The sequence below is a fragment of the Lonchura striata genome, chromosome 5, assembly GCF_050655825.1.
Source record: "Lonchura striata isolate lonStrDom1 chromosome 5, ASM5065582v1, whole genome shotgun sequence".
In the NCBI taxonomy this organism is placed as follows: Eukaryota; Metazoa; Chordata; class Aves; order Passeriformes; family Estrildidae; genus Lonchura; species Lonchura striata.
In genome coordinates, this window is record NC_140707.1 from 30,129,150 (window position 1) to 30,146,766 (window position 17,617).

Below are 17,617 nucleotides of genomic sequence, written 5' to 3' on the forward strand. Positions count from 1 at the left end.
ACAATGAGAAACCGTATTTACCATAAAGGGAAAAAAAAGTTTTCCCTAAAAAAACTTGAATAAATTAATAAAACATTAAATAACCCAGAAGTTTGGTGGACTGGACTAGTTTAGCATACCTTGAATCTGATGAACTTCCTCTTCCATGAATAGACACCCGACAGGTAAATCTGTTTGAGTGCCTCATGGCTCATGCGCAGGTCAATCCCATCGGGAGTGACTGTAAACTGAAAAGCTACTGCCTGATGAGCTTCCGCCATTTTCACAGAGAGTTCTGGCAAAAAATAAAGTTTAGAAATAGTATTTCCTTCTTGTTCAGAGGAACTAGGACCTAGTCCACTTCTAGCAAGATAAGGCAAATCTTTGCCATGATTTTAGCAAAGATTTCCAAGTATGAAAATTTTATAGTACTTGCCTTTTCCTTTACAGGTTCTGCTTGCACTTCAGTCTGAGTGTCCTGAAGGTTAATTTAAGGCACCTCTTTTAACCAAAACAGCTGCAAAAGGAAACAAAACACTTGTGTAACTCAGGCATTTTGGCAGCATCACAGATAGCTGCATATCACCTATACACACAACACATAAAAAAATCAGAGCAGAACAGAAAGTGAAAGCCAAAGCATTTAGAAAATCATATGACGGGTACAGAGCATCTTACATTTCAAAGAACATTCAGGAAATGTTTTATTTAAAACAAAAGGTATCTAAAGTTTTCACCTCAGCTAGAAAAGTAAAGCCACTTCTGGCCATATCTTCTGCCAAAATTTCTTCCATATCCTAATTTCAATATGATTACTCAAAGCAATAAGAGGCTATAGTCCCCGTGGCTCTGTGCTGTGACTGGCAAATAACTGCAAAAATCAAAACTGTGCAGAGTTGAGGAAACCAAATCACAACTGTCAGAAAAATTACCTCCCCAAAGAAATCTGAAACTATGATGGAATTTCATGGATTTGCAGCTCAGTTTAACTGCCCAAACAAGTATCAACAACCATGCCAATATAGACAGAAGGCAATTATACTGAGCAGCCACAAAAGACTCAAACCAAAACCACTGGAAGTTAAAACAGAAATGTAAACCCAATGTAGCCCCAAGAATCCCACCATGTGCCTGAGAGTTGTGTTGTGCAAACACCTCTTGAATTCTGTCGGGTCTGGGGCTGCATCCGCTTCCTTTGGGACCCTCTTCCAGTGCTCAATCATCCTCTGGGTGAAAAACCTCTTCCAAATACTTAACCTAAACTTCTCCAACAGAGCTTCATGCCTGACCATGCACTGGTCACCAGAGAGCAGAGATCAGTGCCACTTCTCTTTCCCTCACAAGGAAGTTGTAACTGCAATGAGGACTTCCCTCAGTCCCCTCTTCTCCAGGCTCAGCAGCGCGAGTGACCTCACCTGCTCCTTGTATCGTCTGTCCCCTCTAGACCCTTCACCATCCTCACAGTCCTCTGGACTCTAAGAGCTTTATGTATTTTATCATATTGTGGCACCCAAAACTGCCCCCAGCACTGGAGGTGAGGCTGCCCCAATGCAGAGCAGAGGGGACAGTCCCCTCCCTTGCCCAGCTGTGCCTGATGCCCCCAGGACAGGCTTGGCCCTCCTGGCTGCCAGGGCACTGCAGACTCAGATCCAACTTCCATGGACCAGGACCCCAGGGCCCTTTCCTGTGGCACTGCTCTGCAGCCTCTCATTTCCTAATCTGAACACATATCCAGGGTTGCCCCAACACAAATGCAGAATCTGGCACCTGTCCTTAGTTAAACTTGTTGGTAATTCTATAGCTTTTCTTTGTTCCCGTAATTAGCATTATACATAAACATCCTCGAAGTTACTCCTACTAATAATTGATTCAGAAAAATGATTTTGAGCACTTACAATTAGAAAGTAGATTTTTGCAGAGAGACTCTATGTATAATAGAGACCATCATGATTCCAAATTCAGTCTCTTGTCCAACTTAATTTATTAGCTTACCAAAACTTTCATGCATAGCCACAAAAACAGTATCTTCCTAGAAGTATGACTAAATAGTAGTGGAATTTATTACCCCATCTGTAGGTCAGGATTCAAGGTCAAGTTTTAGATTGAGATTTTCACTGGTAAAAAACACATTATTAATACCAAGGGTTTTAAAGTTGCACGGGCATTTCTATGTAAGCAAAATCAAAAGAAGTACAACTACTTTAACCTTTTTAAAGTCCTAAAAGCTAAAATTCACATTTTGTTTGCAAACCTAAAGCTAGTAATTAAAGTCTGGTAGACTCTCATCCCCTGTTGAACAGCACCTGAGGACTAACCAGTGTAATTTAGGTGGGCATTTCAAAAGCAGTTCATTATGACTAGAGTGCTCCTTCTCTAGTCTGTCAATACTCTACTTAATCAAAGTAATCCGAAACACAAAGAATGGGCGCCAAGGTGCAGGAGCAGACAACCAGGCACTTGGAATGCAGCAATAACAGTAGGCTTAGGAAAAAAATACACAATATGGAAAGAGAAGGAATACTCGGCAGATATGAATGATGTAAGTGCTGCTGCATGTCATCTATTAAGGTTGTTGACCAACAGGCATGGATTCTTTGCAATACTTAATGTGCCTGCTGCTGGACCAGCCTACAGTGATCCGCTTCTGCAACACAACTATTGCCTAATGGTAATTCACAAGTCTTGCAAATCCATCAGCCACTGTTCAGGTTTTAGAAGCTGGATGCTGGGTGAATCAAGGCACCTAAAGCTCAGAGTATCCTACAGATAGCATGCAATTGATTTATGTGTGTAGAGTCTGATTAGAATAACAAAGAAGAACAAATTAGAAGAACACAAACCAGCTTTGAACAACAGTTTTAAAAGCTTTAACACAAGCCCTGTGTTATTATATTATATATATTCTAAGTAGCATCAAGCATTAACAGTCAACCTGACATTTTAATAAATTAAAATTCAGCATTCTCATAAAAATAAATAAGCTTCATTAAGGAATATTTTCCTGATTCCCAAATGAAAAAAAATAATTAATCCAGCAGGAATTAATCCTGACTAAAGCAAACGAGCCCTGAAAACAAATACAGCCCAGTTCTAGCACTGTACTGCTTGACGTTAAGACGTGCAACAATGACACGGCTTGTTCCTTTTCATATTCTTTTCCTTTACTTAGGAAAACCATAAGCCTTCAAAGCTGCCCTGACTGTGATGGCTGAACACCAAAGGCTTCCCGGAGGCCGCTGCTCTGAGCACTTGTTTTGCTCCTGGAAGGCGATTCCATCCCCAGCCGCGGCGCTTCCCCTCGCTGCATTCCTGCGCCGCCACGTGCGCGCCAGCGAAGTGGGGGAAAGGGCGCGGGCGGAGCCTCGGGATTCCAGACCCGCCTCGCGCTGCTCCGGGCAGCGCCCGCATCCATCGCCCGCATCCATCGCCCGCATCCATCGCCCGCATCCATCGCCCGCATCCATCGCCCGGCGCCGCCGCCGCCGCGGGCACCCGGGTCTGCGCGCGTTTCTGCTGGCTGACCAACCTCGCTCCCAACAGAGAGACAGCAGCAACAGATCTGGACTTTCCTAGCAGCTTGGCAGAGCTCAAAGGGGGGAAAAAAAACACCTCAGCATAATAATTTCTACAACTAATCTGAAATGGCTATTTTCATTCCTTTCAGTGTTCTCTTGTAAAATTAATGTACCTTAAAAAAACACACACACTTGCCCATTACAATTTGATTTATTGATTGTTTGTGAGTTTTTCCTTTTATTTAAAGAAGAAAGCTTCCTGTTCCTTGCTCTTATCTGGTTTTATTTAAATTCAAACGTGCTGTAACAGTTGCAGATGTTTCTCCTTTTCCTTTTTCATACCTCTACTTGAGCCAAACTAAACCAAGCACAATTTTTTCCCCTTTGTTATAAACAAGCACTGCTATGCTAGATGTCACTTTTAAGTCAAGAAAATACTGCTGATGGTCTGCGAACTATGCTGCTACATCTACTATGCAAAACACATCCTCACGTTGTTATTTTCGCAGTTTCAGGACATTTACACCACAAAGACTTGAGGTTAAACTCACAGACCTCAGACTGCAGGTTGCAGACACTGAGCAGTCAGTGTTGGGCTCATATGTTCCTACAGTCACAGAAGGAGATAAGGGCTTCAGCTCTGGAAAACCTGATGCAGGATCCTTCCATTTAAGTCAGCATGCAAAAAGTTACCAGTGGTCGGCAATGTCCCTTTGAAGCACAGCCAAAGAACTGCTATGTGCATTTTAAAAAGTAGCAAGCCATGATACAAAAGCTAATTGCATAACAGCACACTGCACAAAACAAGGTATTAATTAATTCTTGAAGCACTCCTGGAAACGCTATTGAGTATGAATATTTTTATCCTTCTGTAGATTTCATACAGTTTACCTGGATTAATGGATATTGCTAAAAATTAATTGATAGTGCTAAAAAGAATAAAGTCACACCTATACCTCACAACAAATCAAAGTCCTAGGCTTCAAGAGGATGTCACTTGCTTCCTATACATTGCTTGGCTCATGAAATTCACCTTTTTCCCCATCTCCTTTTCCTCTTGAATAGAAAACCCCCTGTCCTTTCTCCTTAGGATTCTAAACATGTAACGAAAAGACACATATGACTTAAACACAGTTTTCACATCGATAGTTCCTTTTCCTACGGAGGAAGTTAACAAAATCACAGGAAAACTGAAGACCATGATGAAAGACTTAATTCTATGACTCTCACTTTCAATTGATAATTTAGTTTGAGCTTCTCCTCACAGGTCTCTGACACCTGTTTATAGATTAGCTTTAATATGCAGGGCATATGACTGTCAGTAACCAAACCAAGCCCACAAAACAATTCTCTCCAATTATTCTACTTGGATAATCAGAAAAGGACAGTTTTCTACAAAAAGCAATGGCTGCTGCATACAGTTTCTCTGAGAACATGGCTAGGTACCACCATACACAGGTTTGATATTGTTAGAGCTCTCAGACAGACATCCTTGGCACCCAAGCCACAGAGTGTTCATAGATGGTGGGTAACTTGCAGCATTACTGGTAGGATGGCAGCTCTGAAAGCAGAATTACCTGTATCCTGGCACTTCTGAATTCAAAATTACCCAGAAACACTCATAACTTCAGGCAGATACAAGGCACCACCAAGCAAGCAATGAGAAGCATTTTATGACAGTCTTTGTCTTCTGACTCCTGCCAAGTTCCTACTAGGCAAGCTTAGAAGTAAAAAAAAAAAAAAAAAAAAAAAAAAAAAATCAACAAACCACAACAGAAACTTGACCCTGAAGAATTCTTCATTTGTTTCTTATAATAAACTAACAACTTCAGATTTTAGCTTGACACTCTGGTTTCCAACAGAGACTGGTGAGGAGAAAAGTGTGACACTAAACTATTTAAAATGACATTGTTTAAGGAAGCTTTCAAGATGGGAAGTGGAGAAAAATATCAGATGAACGTAGATTAAACCAATTTTAATTAGTACATACTTAAAACTATATTACAATTTCCACTTAAAGCTAGAGACCTTGAATGAAGAATGGTTTTGGAAAACCAAGCAAGTACCCTAAAGTCTTGGTCTGACCCCAAACCAGTTTATTTAAAAGAGAAAAGTGAGGGGGAAGGAATCTATTTCTATTAACATGCAAATCAGTAAGAGTTACTGTTTGAATGTTAAAAGCAGACACAGAAAACTAGAAAATAATTCTGGAGCTCCCAAAAGTTATTGTAAAATACTTTAAGACTGAAACCTCTTTCAATAATGAAAAAATTGAAGAAATTTATCCAGTATTTTGCTGTCCACATATCAGATCTCCCTTCATGAGGTGAGCTTGATACAGCTTTTAAAAGAAAATAGACACCAAAAACATTTATTTTGTATGTTTAGTGATAACATATTTTGACACTTTAGAGTAGGTCACTGAATTTTAAGAGTCAGAGGGCAGAATTAAAGCCAGTATTTAAACACATGAAAAGCAGCACTGTGTTTGTGCTGAGACAATGACTAAGTATTTTCTCTCAGCTGTGTAAGCCATTACTATGGAATTTTGCATTTTCTATCTCCCAGAAAGCCAAAACTATGAATGTATTTTGTTTTATACAGACCACTAAAGAACTCTGTATGCTCAAATCTGTTGATTTCATACCAGGCATTAAATCAAAAGAAAGAGAATTCCAAACACTGGGATGTTTATCCAGTCTCCTCATGCATTATTTTACACGTTTCATTTGGATTTCTGTTATTGATGGTCCTGTCAGTCCAAGCCTTCAGTACCACCTACACAAAGTATTCAGGCGAAACTCTGGCAGCTGACTTTGCCTAGGCAATGTGCTTTCAATTAAATGATACACAGTGAAGCACAACAGTGCCAGTGCCAACATCCTCAAATAACTTCCTAGCCTGTTAGTTTGTTTCCACACTTTGCCACCTGCTACAGTTAAATTGACCCATACAGCAATCCCAGAAGTGGATGCAAAAGAATTAAAAAAAAAAAAAAAAACCCAACAAAAACCTTCACCCACCAGAGGAAAAAACACCCAAACTGAAACTGCCAATGGATTCTCAAGTTCAGGGACTGAAACTGAGAGCAGTGGAGGATAAATTAAAGGTTTTCACTGCCATCCACATGGACCTTGAGAGGCTGGAGCAACAGGCTGAAACCTTGTGAAGTTCAATAAGACGTGCAAAGTCCTGCAGGTGGGGAGGGCTAACCCCACACACCAGAGACTGGCTGGAAAGCAAAGCTCAGCAGGAGGCACAAGAGGAAGGAAGGTGCCCTTGCAGCGAGGCTGCAGAGGATGCTGATGGAATCCTGGGGGCATTAGGAGCACTGCTACCACCAGGCTGAGGGAAGTGACTCTGTCCTTCTACTCAGTGCAGGTGAGGCCCCATCTCAAAAATTCTGTGCAATTCTGGGCTCCCCAGTGAGAGAAATGCAACGGAGAGAGTCCAGTGAAGAGCCGATGATTAAGGGCTTGAACTATCAAACTTGCAAAGATGCTTTAAGAAATTTAATGTAAGAGTTTTCATAAGATATCTGCTGCAAAAAATAAACTTAGAGAGTACTAAGGCCTGAACAAGAAATCTTGTGCTTCAATAGCTTTAAATGAACAGCATACCTTGAAATTCAAATGGATAGTAGCAGCCAAATATTTGAAAAGAGAAAGTTTTCTGCAGCTGACAAAAATATGCTAGTAGTCTGGAGGATGAAAGAAGCTGGATTTTGAAGAATGGCCCCTTTAGAAAATTATTAATCTCAGTTTTTCAATGTTACTTCAGTAATTTTGGTTACCTCAGTAGCTTTGCCTTCGCTGAAAAGCACCAAAGTGCCATTATACAAAATTTTCAAATGCATATTGATATTTTAAACACCACTACCTTGTCCAGAGAAAGTCTGCCAGTTTTAAGGCAGCAGATAGATTTCCAGAGCCAACTTTGAGTTCCCCATATTTTGCAGTGATATTGTGGGAAACTGTACAAGCTCCTAATAAAAAATTAAGCTTGAAATTCAATGTTACATGTATATACACCTATCTAGAGAAAACGATGACTGCTCCTATCAAATGAAAATGACTGTATTATCAATAATAAAATGGATGTGATTTCAGTAAAGTCTATGGAGCTTTTTCATGAGGTTTGCTCTAAATACAATAATTTCAGGCACTGAAGTATACACTGTACAGCAGCACCCAGCACTTACTCAGTAACTCCAGGTCCCATCCACTCTTGGGTCAGATAGTGGTGAGGAGCAGTCACTCACATAAATGCCAAAATTCTGCCCTACTGCAAGAGGATCGATAAGGTAATGCAGCTAACCAGGGAATGCCAAAAGGATGCCAAAAATGCTTTCACGTGTGTGCATGTGATACTCCTTTGATGCATAGTTGAACAAAATTAAAGCTATAGAAAAAGCATTCAGTTTAAAAGAAATCTAAACAAACAGCAAATTTGTCTAGAGTTCTATGGCTTCCAAAGGAAATTCAGGTCTTGTTCTATAGAATCTTCAGTAAACAACATAAAATATGCACATGAAACATGAACAAAAAGACTCATCTCTCATATCTGTTTCTTTGCTATTCCCTTATGTAATGGCACTTTCCTGTATGCTGCACTTATGCAAAAAGGTATCAAGATACCAGAGCCTCAAAAAGAGCAGTTTATTGAGTTTTACTTAGCTCATGTGACATTCCACAAGGTGCTCACTTCTGAACTTACTATAAAGATTAACCAGACACAGTGATTCGATTGAGAATTTCTATTTCTAAATTGCTTCTTTGCCTACTAACCTTTAATAATGTCTAATCATGCTTCAGTATGTAGGATGACACAGATCCTTGCTGCTTTTAAGTCTTACCAATAATCCAGCTATTTTACAATGACTAATCATATTTTACAGACACACAATCTTTAAGAGAAATATGAGAGGAGTGAAGCCAAATCATATTGTGCAAAAATTAGCCACAAGGATTAAGTTTACTCAAGGCTTCTCAGGTGAACCTAATGACTATGGCATGCAAATAAAATAGAAACCAAAGAATCACTCTCCTTTAAATACTGCATTAACATAGCACTGATGAAAACAAAATAAGCCTTACAGGTGTTCACATGACACTTAAGCTGGGACAAGTTCTCATCTTTGATTATTGCTAATCATTAGCACCAATCCTTCCCACCCTCACCTACAGCTGACAGGTGCGGTCTCTTGGAATTGCAAATGTCTTTAAGTATTTCTCACAACTAAGAGATGAACAAATGCTTGGCTCAAGCCAACGTAGAGAGCTGAATACATGTATCTGCCCAACTACAGCAACAGTGGGACCCACAGCAAACCTCACCCACAGGGGAGAGTTTGCAATCAGAACAGCTAAGTCTTCATAACTTGCAGCCCCATGGACAGATTACATCCTGACCTCAGCAGTTTTCCAAGATCACCTGTGGGTGAATATATTCATTACCCTCTGCAGACAGCTCTTTTGGAATCTTGGGCCAATTTTCTTATTCCCTTCCTCGGTGGTAAACTGGAGCAACAGGTCTATATGGATGGAAAGATATAATGACAAGGAAGCCAATGAAGTATACCCCAACAGCTGTCTTCCTTAAAAGCAGGCTTGAGATCTATTTGCCACACACAAGCCTTCTATCCCAGAAGCTCACTGCCCCTGGGGTCCTGAGTAAGTTAGGACACAGCACGAGGCAGACTCATTCCAATGCTCCTAGCTCCTACCAGACTCCACACTGCAGCAATGGCAATTGCTCAGCTGTAGCTGTCAAACAGAAAGTCAAGAAAAACAGTGTGAGCTTTGATTCACACACAGCTTTCAACTGCTCACAGGGGCTGGATCAGATTGGAACCATTTCAGAAAAACTGATGCCAATGGAGAAAATAGTCAGACAGTGGTTCTGAAGCACTATTTTCCATTACACTGAATAACACTGTTTACACTGAACATGTCCAAGATGGTGAGGAACTGTGGAGTGACTGAAAGTTCATGTGCTCCCCACTCACTTATTTCTGAGGGGTCCAGTAGTGACTGCCAGCTCCTGTGACAAGCAAGTTAATTTCAGTTAGGCTCAGTATTCAGTTTAAGACATCTAACCAAGTGTTGTTCTGCAGGCTTTAAACGCCCATTAGACTCAACACAGATGCCATCAAGAGTTCTCACACTGCAGACTGTTTTCACCCACACTTTAAAGAAAAAAGCCACAGTAAATTGTCTTCTCACCTGATTTGGAAATAGGCATAGCAGAGGAGATCTGAAAACAATCTGTTAATTAATTACTAGGCTAACCCTAAGGAATATTAATCCCTACAGTTTCTGGATCATATGATATCTCTCCCCAATAGCATGCTCCTGTAGAAGATGGTTCCAAAATGTACGCTTAAACCAATAAACAAACAACCCCCCAAAACCCCAACAAACACAAACCACCAACATTCTCCAAAATAAAAACAGAAAGTTGTATTACAACTGTTGGATTAATGCTAGGGTTTTTTTTTTTCCCTTATACAGGACATATTATATTGTCCCTAGGCCTCTTAGGTAATTCTAGCTTCTATTGCAATACATGTTACGTTGTCCACATCCCAGCAAGCTACATCCTCTGACCTTCTAGAAATCTGGAATGATCTAAGAGAGAAGCATATTCTGCTAAAACACTGTGCAGTTATCATATCATGCTGAAACCTCCCTCACCTCATAAAAACTAGGCTCTAGACCTGGGTATTTCTTTTTAACTACTATAAAATACATACCCAGGCATTTAGAATATACAGGTTGAACCCTTCTCTCTTTGAATTTAATGAGCTTCTGTGTTCCTGCAGTAAAGAAGAATTATTATCTTCCCTATTACAACAAATGTTTCTGGAGTGACAGGACTTTTACGAGACATAAAAGATGTCACATTTTAGGACTTAAAGAGATGCTGGAAGATGGGCAACACTATGCAGTGATGAGAAAGTAAACTGAATTAATTGCTCCCACAGTAGTTCAATGACAATTTACTGCACAATGTTGAAAGACTTCAGTAAGGTCTTTCGGCTTGCATGAGGCTCTAAGACTGAAGAACCGGTTCCAAAGATTTGCAAAAATATTTAAATTGCCATTCACACTACGGTTAACCCCGACTTGGAGAAAGAAGGTTCAGTCTTTGGATTGTGTTATGCGGAGTTCAGGACTATGATACAAGCATGCTGCACGGCAAAAACAATGGGTTTGGGACGTTAAAAAAAAAATACACAGTTTAGGAGTTTTGCTGACTAGCTGGGGTTTTATCAGTGGGGCGGGGGGGGGGGTGGGTCATTTGTTTGTGTTCTTAGTAGAAACATTTGCTTAAGTCGCCTTTCAGCGCAGGCTTTTTTGAGAGAAGACTTGGGATGCAGCACCGTGCCCGCCGCTGCCGGGGGGCTCGGGACCCTTGGCGGGGGCTCGGGACCCCTGGGGGGGGTCTCGGGTCCCCTGGGGGCTCCAGTCCCGTTCCCGGCCCCGCGCTCCCGCCGCTCCCGGCCGCGGGCGCGCTCCCGCCGCTCCCGGCCCCGCGCTCCCGCCGTTCCCGGCCGCGGGCGCGCCCCCGCCGGGCGCGCTCACGTGACCGCGGCCCAGAAGTGGGTGAAAGGTCGCGCCGCCGCGGCCCCGCCCCGCGCCGCCCGCGCGCCCCCGGCCGCTCCAGGCCTTTCCACGCGCGCCGGCAGGGCGCTGCCAAACAAAAGTTCCCAGAGGAAAGGACCGCAAGCGGTGAAAAGGAGCCAAGCGCACCTCTCAGCGAGCAGGGGAAAAGGGTGTGCTCAGCCGGTGCGATTTCTAGTCCGGTTCTCAGCGCTGAGAAGCCTCAGTAGTTCAAGGTTACACTTCTCTTGAACAAGGAATCGTGATTTGCTCCCAGGGAGAGGCTCTTCGACCAAGGCTGAAACGCCCCAAAATTTTACAAAGCACTCAGATCAACTTTACTGTCAAACTAAGTCACGGCTGTGACAGAGCCCGATACCAGTGTAACCATGTGAAGTTATGTTTCCTGCGCTGACAAAGTTCCACACAACACCACCTGTGCTATTGTAAAACTGGCAGTCATTAGCTTATATCGATATACTCACAAGAGGAAAAGAACCTGCTAGTTACCACAGAAGCCCACAACACTTGTTTTAGGTAGCATCCAGTCCTGATGGTCAGAAAAAGCATAAAGGATTTAGCAGATCTGGAAACTGAACACATCAGACGCTTGGGAAACATAATGAAAACATAATGAAAGAAGAACGAAGGAATTAGATCTCCATTTTCAGTGCTAATCCCCTACACACACGTGAAAAGGAAACGACCAGTTTTCTGTACTGTAATTTCCTTTGGACTGCAGATTGTCCTCTTAGTGCTGACAAACTGCCAGGTTAAGAGGAAGAATGAGGCGTTTGTGTTGGTCCTGCTTTGCACTTTTCTCTTTCCAAAAAGGGTGCTTCCTGTTACAGTTTCATCAACACTAGTACACATCTATTATAACTGGATCACAGCCCAAGTAATATTTTAGGTTCAGTTTTCTATTTTAAACCAGAGAACATAGAGCAAAGACCAAAGCTGTGGGAATATAAAGCGAGAAAATACAATTCCGTAATGCTGCGAGAATCTTGGTCTACCTTTTTACAAGAAGTCTAATTAGCATTCTCGTGCAGTAAACCTGTCACGCCTTGAACAAGATACTACATTTCCTGTGTCTGTAGTTCCACCAGTTTGTAGTGATTGCGGTTTTCATAGGTTTTACAGCCTGGAATCACACGGACATATAGACTAGTCTCTCATACACACACACAATAAATTCATTTCCGCACTTGAAAACCCACCACCGATGCCACGCCGCATGCACACTTCCACAGACGCGAAACTCCTCCCGGCTACGAGTCAAGCGCACGAAGCTGCGGGTCAGCAGTGTCACCTTTGTTTCGGCAGCGGCACAGATTCAGCCAATCTCCCGGTGTACCTGTGTCACACCGCTCCCTGCCCCCATCCCCGCCCTTATCTGCAGCGCTAAGGCGCTATCCCTCACACCGGGGCAAACCAGCACGGTGCCAAGGGCACCGCGCCTTTCCCGGGCTCTCCAGCGCCCGCCAGCACCGCGCCCACCACCCTTCCCTGCGTTCCCACCCTTTGCTCCAGCAAGGACGAGCCCCGCTTAGGAAGCAGCACCCGGCACACACGCACCACGGAACTTCGCGCTTGACCTAACGAAAACCATAATCAGGCTAAAACCGGACCGAGCGAGCCCGGCCGGCCGGCCCCGATGCTGCCCTTCCTGAGCCCGAGGAGGGCGGCCGGCGGCGCGCTGCGGGAGCGTCCCGGCTGGAGGGGGAGGGGAGCGGCAGCCCGCGGTGGCTCAGCCGCGCTCGGCGGGCACACGCCGCCCCGCCCCGCCCGGCCCGCCCGCGGGCCCCGAGCCGCTCACCTGCGGAGACCGGCGGCGACGGGCGGCGACCGGGCCGAGTGCCGCGGCGGGCGCTCGGCAAGCAGCGCTGGGACGGCGGCCGCTCCCCTGCACGCCCCGCGGAGGCGGAGCGGAGACGGGCGGGGAGGTGCCGTGGGAGGCGTGCGCTGCGCTGCGCTGCGCTGGGCGGTCGGCGGGGAGCCGCGTCCGCGGGGAAGTGTGGCCGTGGGGGTGGCGGGCTGGGGGTTCCCGCGACCCGAACCGGGAAATACGGTCCGTGTGGCCTCGCAAGCGTCCGCGGGAAAGGAGCTCCGGGGGCTGTGAACGAGGCGGGGAGAAACGTGCGCCTTGGAGGAGGATTGTGCGTGGGGCACCTGCTTGGTGGTGAAGGGACGGCAAGGAAAGCTGAGATTCGAACCCCCCGGCCCCTCTGTGAGCCCAAGGCTTTCCTGGGCTCTGGCAAGAGCGGGCTCAGATCTTAGAGCGAGTGCAGGTGGGGATGCGGGAGCTTCCCAAGGGAAGGCGCAGGACAGCAACATCTCTTCCTCCTGGTTCCCTTTGCTCGGGAGCCCTGGCTGGAGGGTTTTTCATTTGAATTTTCTATTTGAGCCTGGGTTCTGACTGGCACAAAGCATTAGGCGAGCGATATCCTTACGAGGCAGCGCAAGGGCAGAGCCCCGGTGAGGGTCAGCAAGAGATTCCAGTCCTGGCCCCTTCTGTGTGGGAGCCCCAGCACGGAGCCAATACAGCCCCCCATGGGAAGGACCAGCCAGCCCACTCTGCTCCAGCAAATACTGGGATTTGAGGGAAATTAGTACACTCAACATATCTCAGAAAAAAGTGACTACATTCTTTTAAAAATGCGAAATCACGGAAGTAATTAAAATGCACAGGTGCCAGTCTCAGGGCAGAATGGCGGTCAGTTTGAAAATGACTAGTTTTTGAATTTGTAATAAATGTGCCACTTTCAAGGGCTTGGCTATCAGATGCTTTGTTTGATATTAGCATGATAACAGCTGGAAGCCTGCGCTGTCCCAAAAGGAGATCATGGCCTGTTTGACTACAATGGTGTGAGTATGGAGTCTCTCCTTCGAACTGCTAAGAGCTGGGATTCCTACATTTTTCCCATGTGGGCATACCCACCCAGCCATGCAACCCTTCCTGCTGCAATTTCCAGGATGTGGCTCAAAGTTTACCAAATCCAGAAGCATGGACATTACAGACTATATCTTTCCCTTACATTGAAGATCATGCAACATCAATGAAAAGAAACCCCCACTTCTGGTCACAACTTTCCTTCCCTTCTAGTGTTGTATGCCTAATGATGCAATTTTAAGGTATTATTCTTTCAGAAGGAAACATAAAGCCTAGAAAAAAGCAAGGTGAGGAGAAGAAAAAGCAGAGGCATTTAGATCTAATATCAGCAGGAGGAGAAAAAAAACAAAATAATAAATCATCAATTGCACTCATCAACTGCACTCATATCTACATATGTCTGGCTAGGATAGGAATAGTGGATAGGAATCTAAGGTGGACAATTAATTCAGTGGGAAAAATCATGTGTGTTTTTCATTAGGCACAAAGGCAACCAAAAATGCTTTGTTAGGCACTTATTTATTTATTTTATCTTGCACATGCCTTTTACTATCGAGATATTTGTATTTAAAAAAAAAACCAAAACAACCAAAAAATAAGAAATTTGCCTTAGTTCATTCTACCAGTACCTGTATACATATCTTAGTTCCAGTCCTTGTTTTCAGCTACACATGAAATCAGGAGAGTATCAGTCAGCTGAGAACATATGTTGATGTTAATTATTTTGTTCTCCAAAGAATTATGTGAGCTGTAATGAATTAGGAAATGTCAAGACAGACTGCTTACTTTAACATGATTAAGCCCCCTGCAGATATCCTTAGTAAAGACATGAAAACTATTGCCAGTGTGATGACTGCAACTTAGCTAAACCTGACTTGGCTCTGTTGAGCTGGCAAGTGTAAACATCACAGATAATCCTGCGAGTAATTCCCACTGGTCCTGACACTGGCATCTAGGTCAGGCTGTATTCACCCTTTAACCTACAGAAGCCAGTTTGGTACTTCCATAAGAACAACTTAATCAGAACATTTTGTGCCTTTTATTGTGGCAGCATGCACTGCTGAAATGCCCTATCTCCTCTGCTAACTGTGTTTCTTCAGCTAAGGAAGTGATAAGGCAAAAGGTGATTTTGATGCCCATGCCTGCAACTGCAATTTTCTGCATGCCTGTAGCATGGCTTATGTTTCTGCAGCAACCTTGCACTACTCAGCAAAGTTAACTCAATTTTTTCCCTTTAATCAGCCTATTTTTAATTTCTAAAAAAACTATGACTATCATCAGCACAGACCACATGTGCTTGGTGCTGTAAGACTTATTGTAACTTATTAATTCTGATCCTTGTAATCCAAAGAAATCAAAATAATCAATGACAGATCATGATAATCTGTGTTTTGTCAGACTGAAATAATATCAGTTTACCGTGAAGGTTATGTAGTTCTTGACCTAAATATATTTGGTTATCTTATCCCAGGCCTTCAAGACTTTCTGGTTTCTGTACATGCAGCATGACTGCTTTGTAGCAGCTTTTCTTACTCATAATTTTTACTTTTGTCTATTTTTAAGATGTGGCAAAGTATTATACCCTAAACCTGGATCTGGTCTCGAAGTGTGGCTATCTACAGTGCAATTTTGTGTTTCTCTGTTTTGGTGTATTTTTTTAAAATATACTTCAGTTTCTCAAGTTGCTTATATCAAGCAGTTTAATATGGATAACAGAACTGAGCTACTCATTGGAACTGAATTATTCAGGATCTTCAGAGCGCAAATTTACTTGGTGCAGTCTCAGTTTCTTGAGCAGGTATTTTTCCAATTTGCTTGCTAGTGAAAACACCACTGAAGTTTCATTTTAAACAGAGCCAAGAGTACGTTGTTTTTTTTTTTCTTTCATGTTATCTCCCATGGCATTTAAAAATGAAGGTGTCCACAGTTAGAAAGTAAGCACAGGTAAGACAATGTTCCACAGTCACCGATATCCAGAGTGGCAGCACAAGGTGGTAGAAAATGAAATGAACAGCTCAAAAATGTTACTTCGTAACTTTGCACAGAATTGCATGCCAGGAGCCAAGGGTGAGGGCAACGCAGGCTGGACAGGAACCTCCCTGACATCTTCTCATGGCATCTGACAAGATGAGCAGGACAGGTTCTCTGGCAGCAAACTGGGCTGCCTGGATCATTAGATGAGTCTTCAGCAATGGAGCAAGTGCAAGGCTGTCAAGGTGGAAAAGAGCCAGATGAAGTCAGCTGCAGGAAGGCACTGAGGATGCGACTGTGTGCTTAAAAGCTGCTCCCAAGCTAAGCAGGGAGCCCCACTGGGACCCTGCAGAGCAGATTCTCCCAACAGCTCATTTAAAAACCAGACAGCTGCATCTTTTTCTAAGGAGGCCCAGTGGTCTGGCAGCCAAAAGCCCAGGAGAGGGGAAGGGAGAATATCCTCAGGGCCCTGACAATGTACACATATACCAGAGTGTGGTCTCACTAAATGCCCACATTTACCTTGCATGAGATGGTGCAGGAAAAATATTAATTTATTTGTTCTACAAATGATTGTGCAAATTAGAAGAGCTGTCAACTCCCTGGAGGGTAGAGAGGCCCTGGTGAGACTTTGACAAATTAGAGGCCAATCAAACAGTATGAAGTTTAACAAGAACAAGAGCTGGATTCTGCACCTGGGACAGGGCAACCCTGGTTGTGTGCACAGATTAGGAAATGAGAGGCTGCAGAGCAGTGCCACGGGAAAGGGCCCTGGGGTCCTGGTCCATGGGAAGTTGGATCTGAGTCTGCAGTGCCCTGGCAGCCAGGAGGGCCAAGCCTGTCCTGGGGACATCAGGCACAGCTGGGCAAGGGAGGGGACTGTCTCCTCTGCTCTGCACTGGGGCAGCCTCACCTCCAGTGCTGGGGGCAGTTTTGGGTGCCACAATATAAAAATGAGCTGAAGCTATTAGACATTGTCCAAAGTAGGGGCATGAGGATGGTGAAGGCCTTGAGGGGAAGCTGTGTGAGGAGCAGCTGAGGTCACTTGGTTCAGCATGGAGGAGACTGAGGGCAGACCTCACTGCAGTTACAGCTTCCTCCTGAAGGGAAAAGAAGGGGCAGGCACTGATCTCTTCACTCTCATGACCAGTGGCAGAACTTGAGGAAGCAGCATGAAGCTCTGTTGGGGAAGTTTAGGTTAGGTATTTCGAAAAGATTTTTCACCCAGAGGTGGCTGGGCATTGGAACAGGCTCCCCAGTGGAGTGGTCACAGTACCAAGACTGACAGAATTCAAGGTGTGTTTGGACGATGCTCTCAGGCACAGGGTGGGATTCTTGGGGTGGCCTGCACAGGGCCAGGAGTTGGACTTGATGATCTCTTCCAACTCTGTGCTTCTATGAAAAATGCTTCTATGAAGTCTTCACAAAATCCAGTATCCAGAAGGGACAAGATGTTTTGTCGGGATCAAAATATTGCAAAACTGTGTAGTGCACATTACTTACCAGCCAAAATAATTTGGTGATTTCATATACCACAAATACTGCCCATGCCTTGCCACATCCTCCTTCTTTTACACGTTCCAGACCCATCATGTCTCCCAAGCCCTCACTGGTATGAATCAACCATCTCATTCACTGTTGTTATACTGAGTAAC

At 44.1% G+C, this 17,617-nt stretch overlaps 1 protein-coding gene across 4 annotated transcripts in view; it reads right to left on the minus strand.

Moving 5' to 3' along the window:
* Positions 1-17,617, minus strand: part of CPT1A (carnitine palmitoyltransferase 1A) — a 65,831-nt gene that overhangs the window by 24,571 nt on the left and 23,643 nt on the right. For 2 of the 4 annotated variants that reach the window (XM_021555115.4, XM_085581684.1), the window contains exons 1-3: positions 12,918-13,023; positions 416-496; positions 120-274 (exon numbers count right to left, since the gene is read on the minus strand). In XM_021555115.4, coding sequence (XP_021410790.1) covers positions 120-260 — 141 coding nt within the window. In that variant the 5' untranslated portion in view covers positions 261-274; positions 416-496; positions 12,918-13,023. Of the gene's footprint in view, positions 1-119; positions 275-415; positions 497-12,318; positions 12,654-12,917; positions 13,024-17,617 lie in introns of those variants that run through there. The other 2 variants (XM_077784236.2, XM_085581683.1) reach the window with 2 other exon arrangements.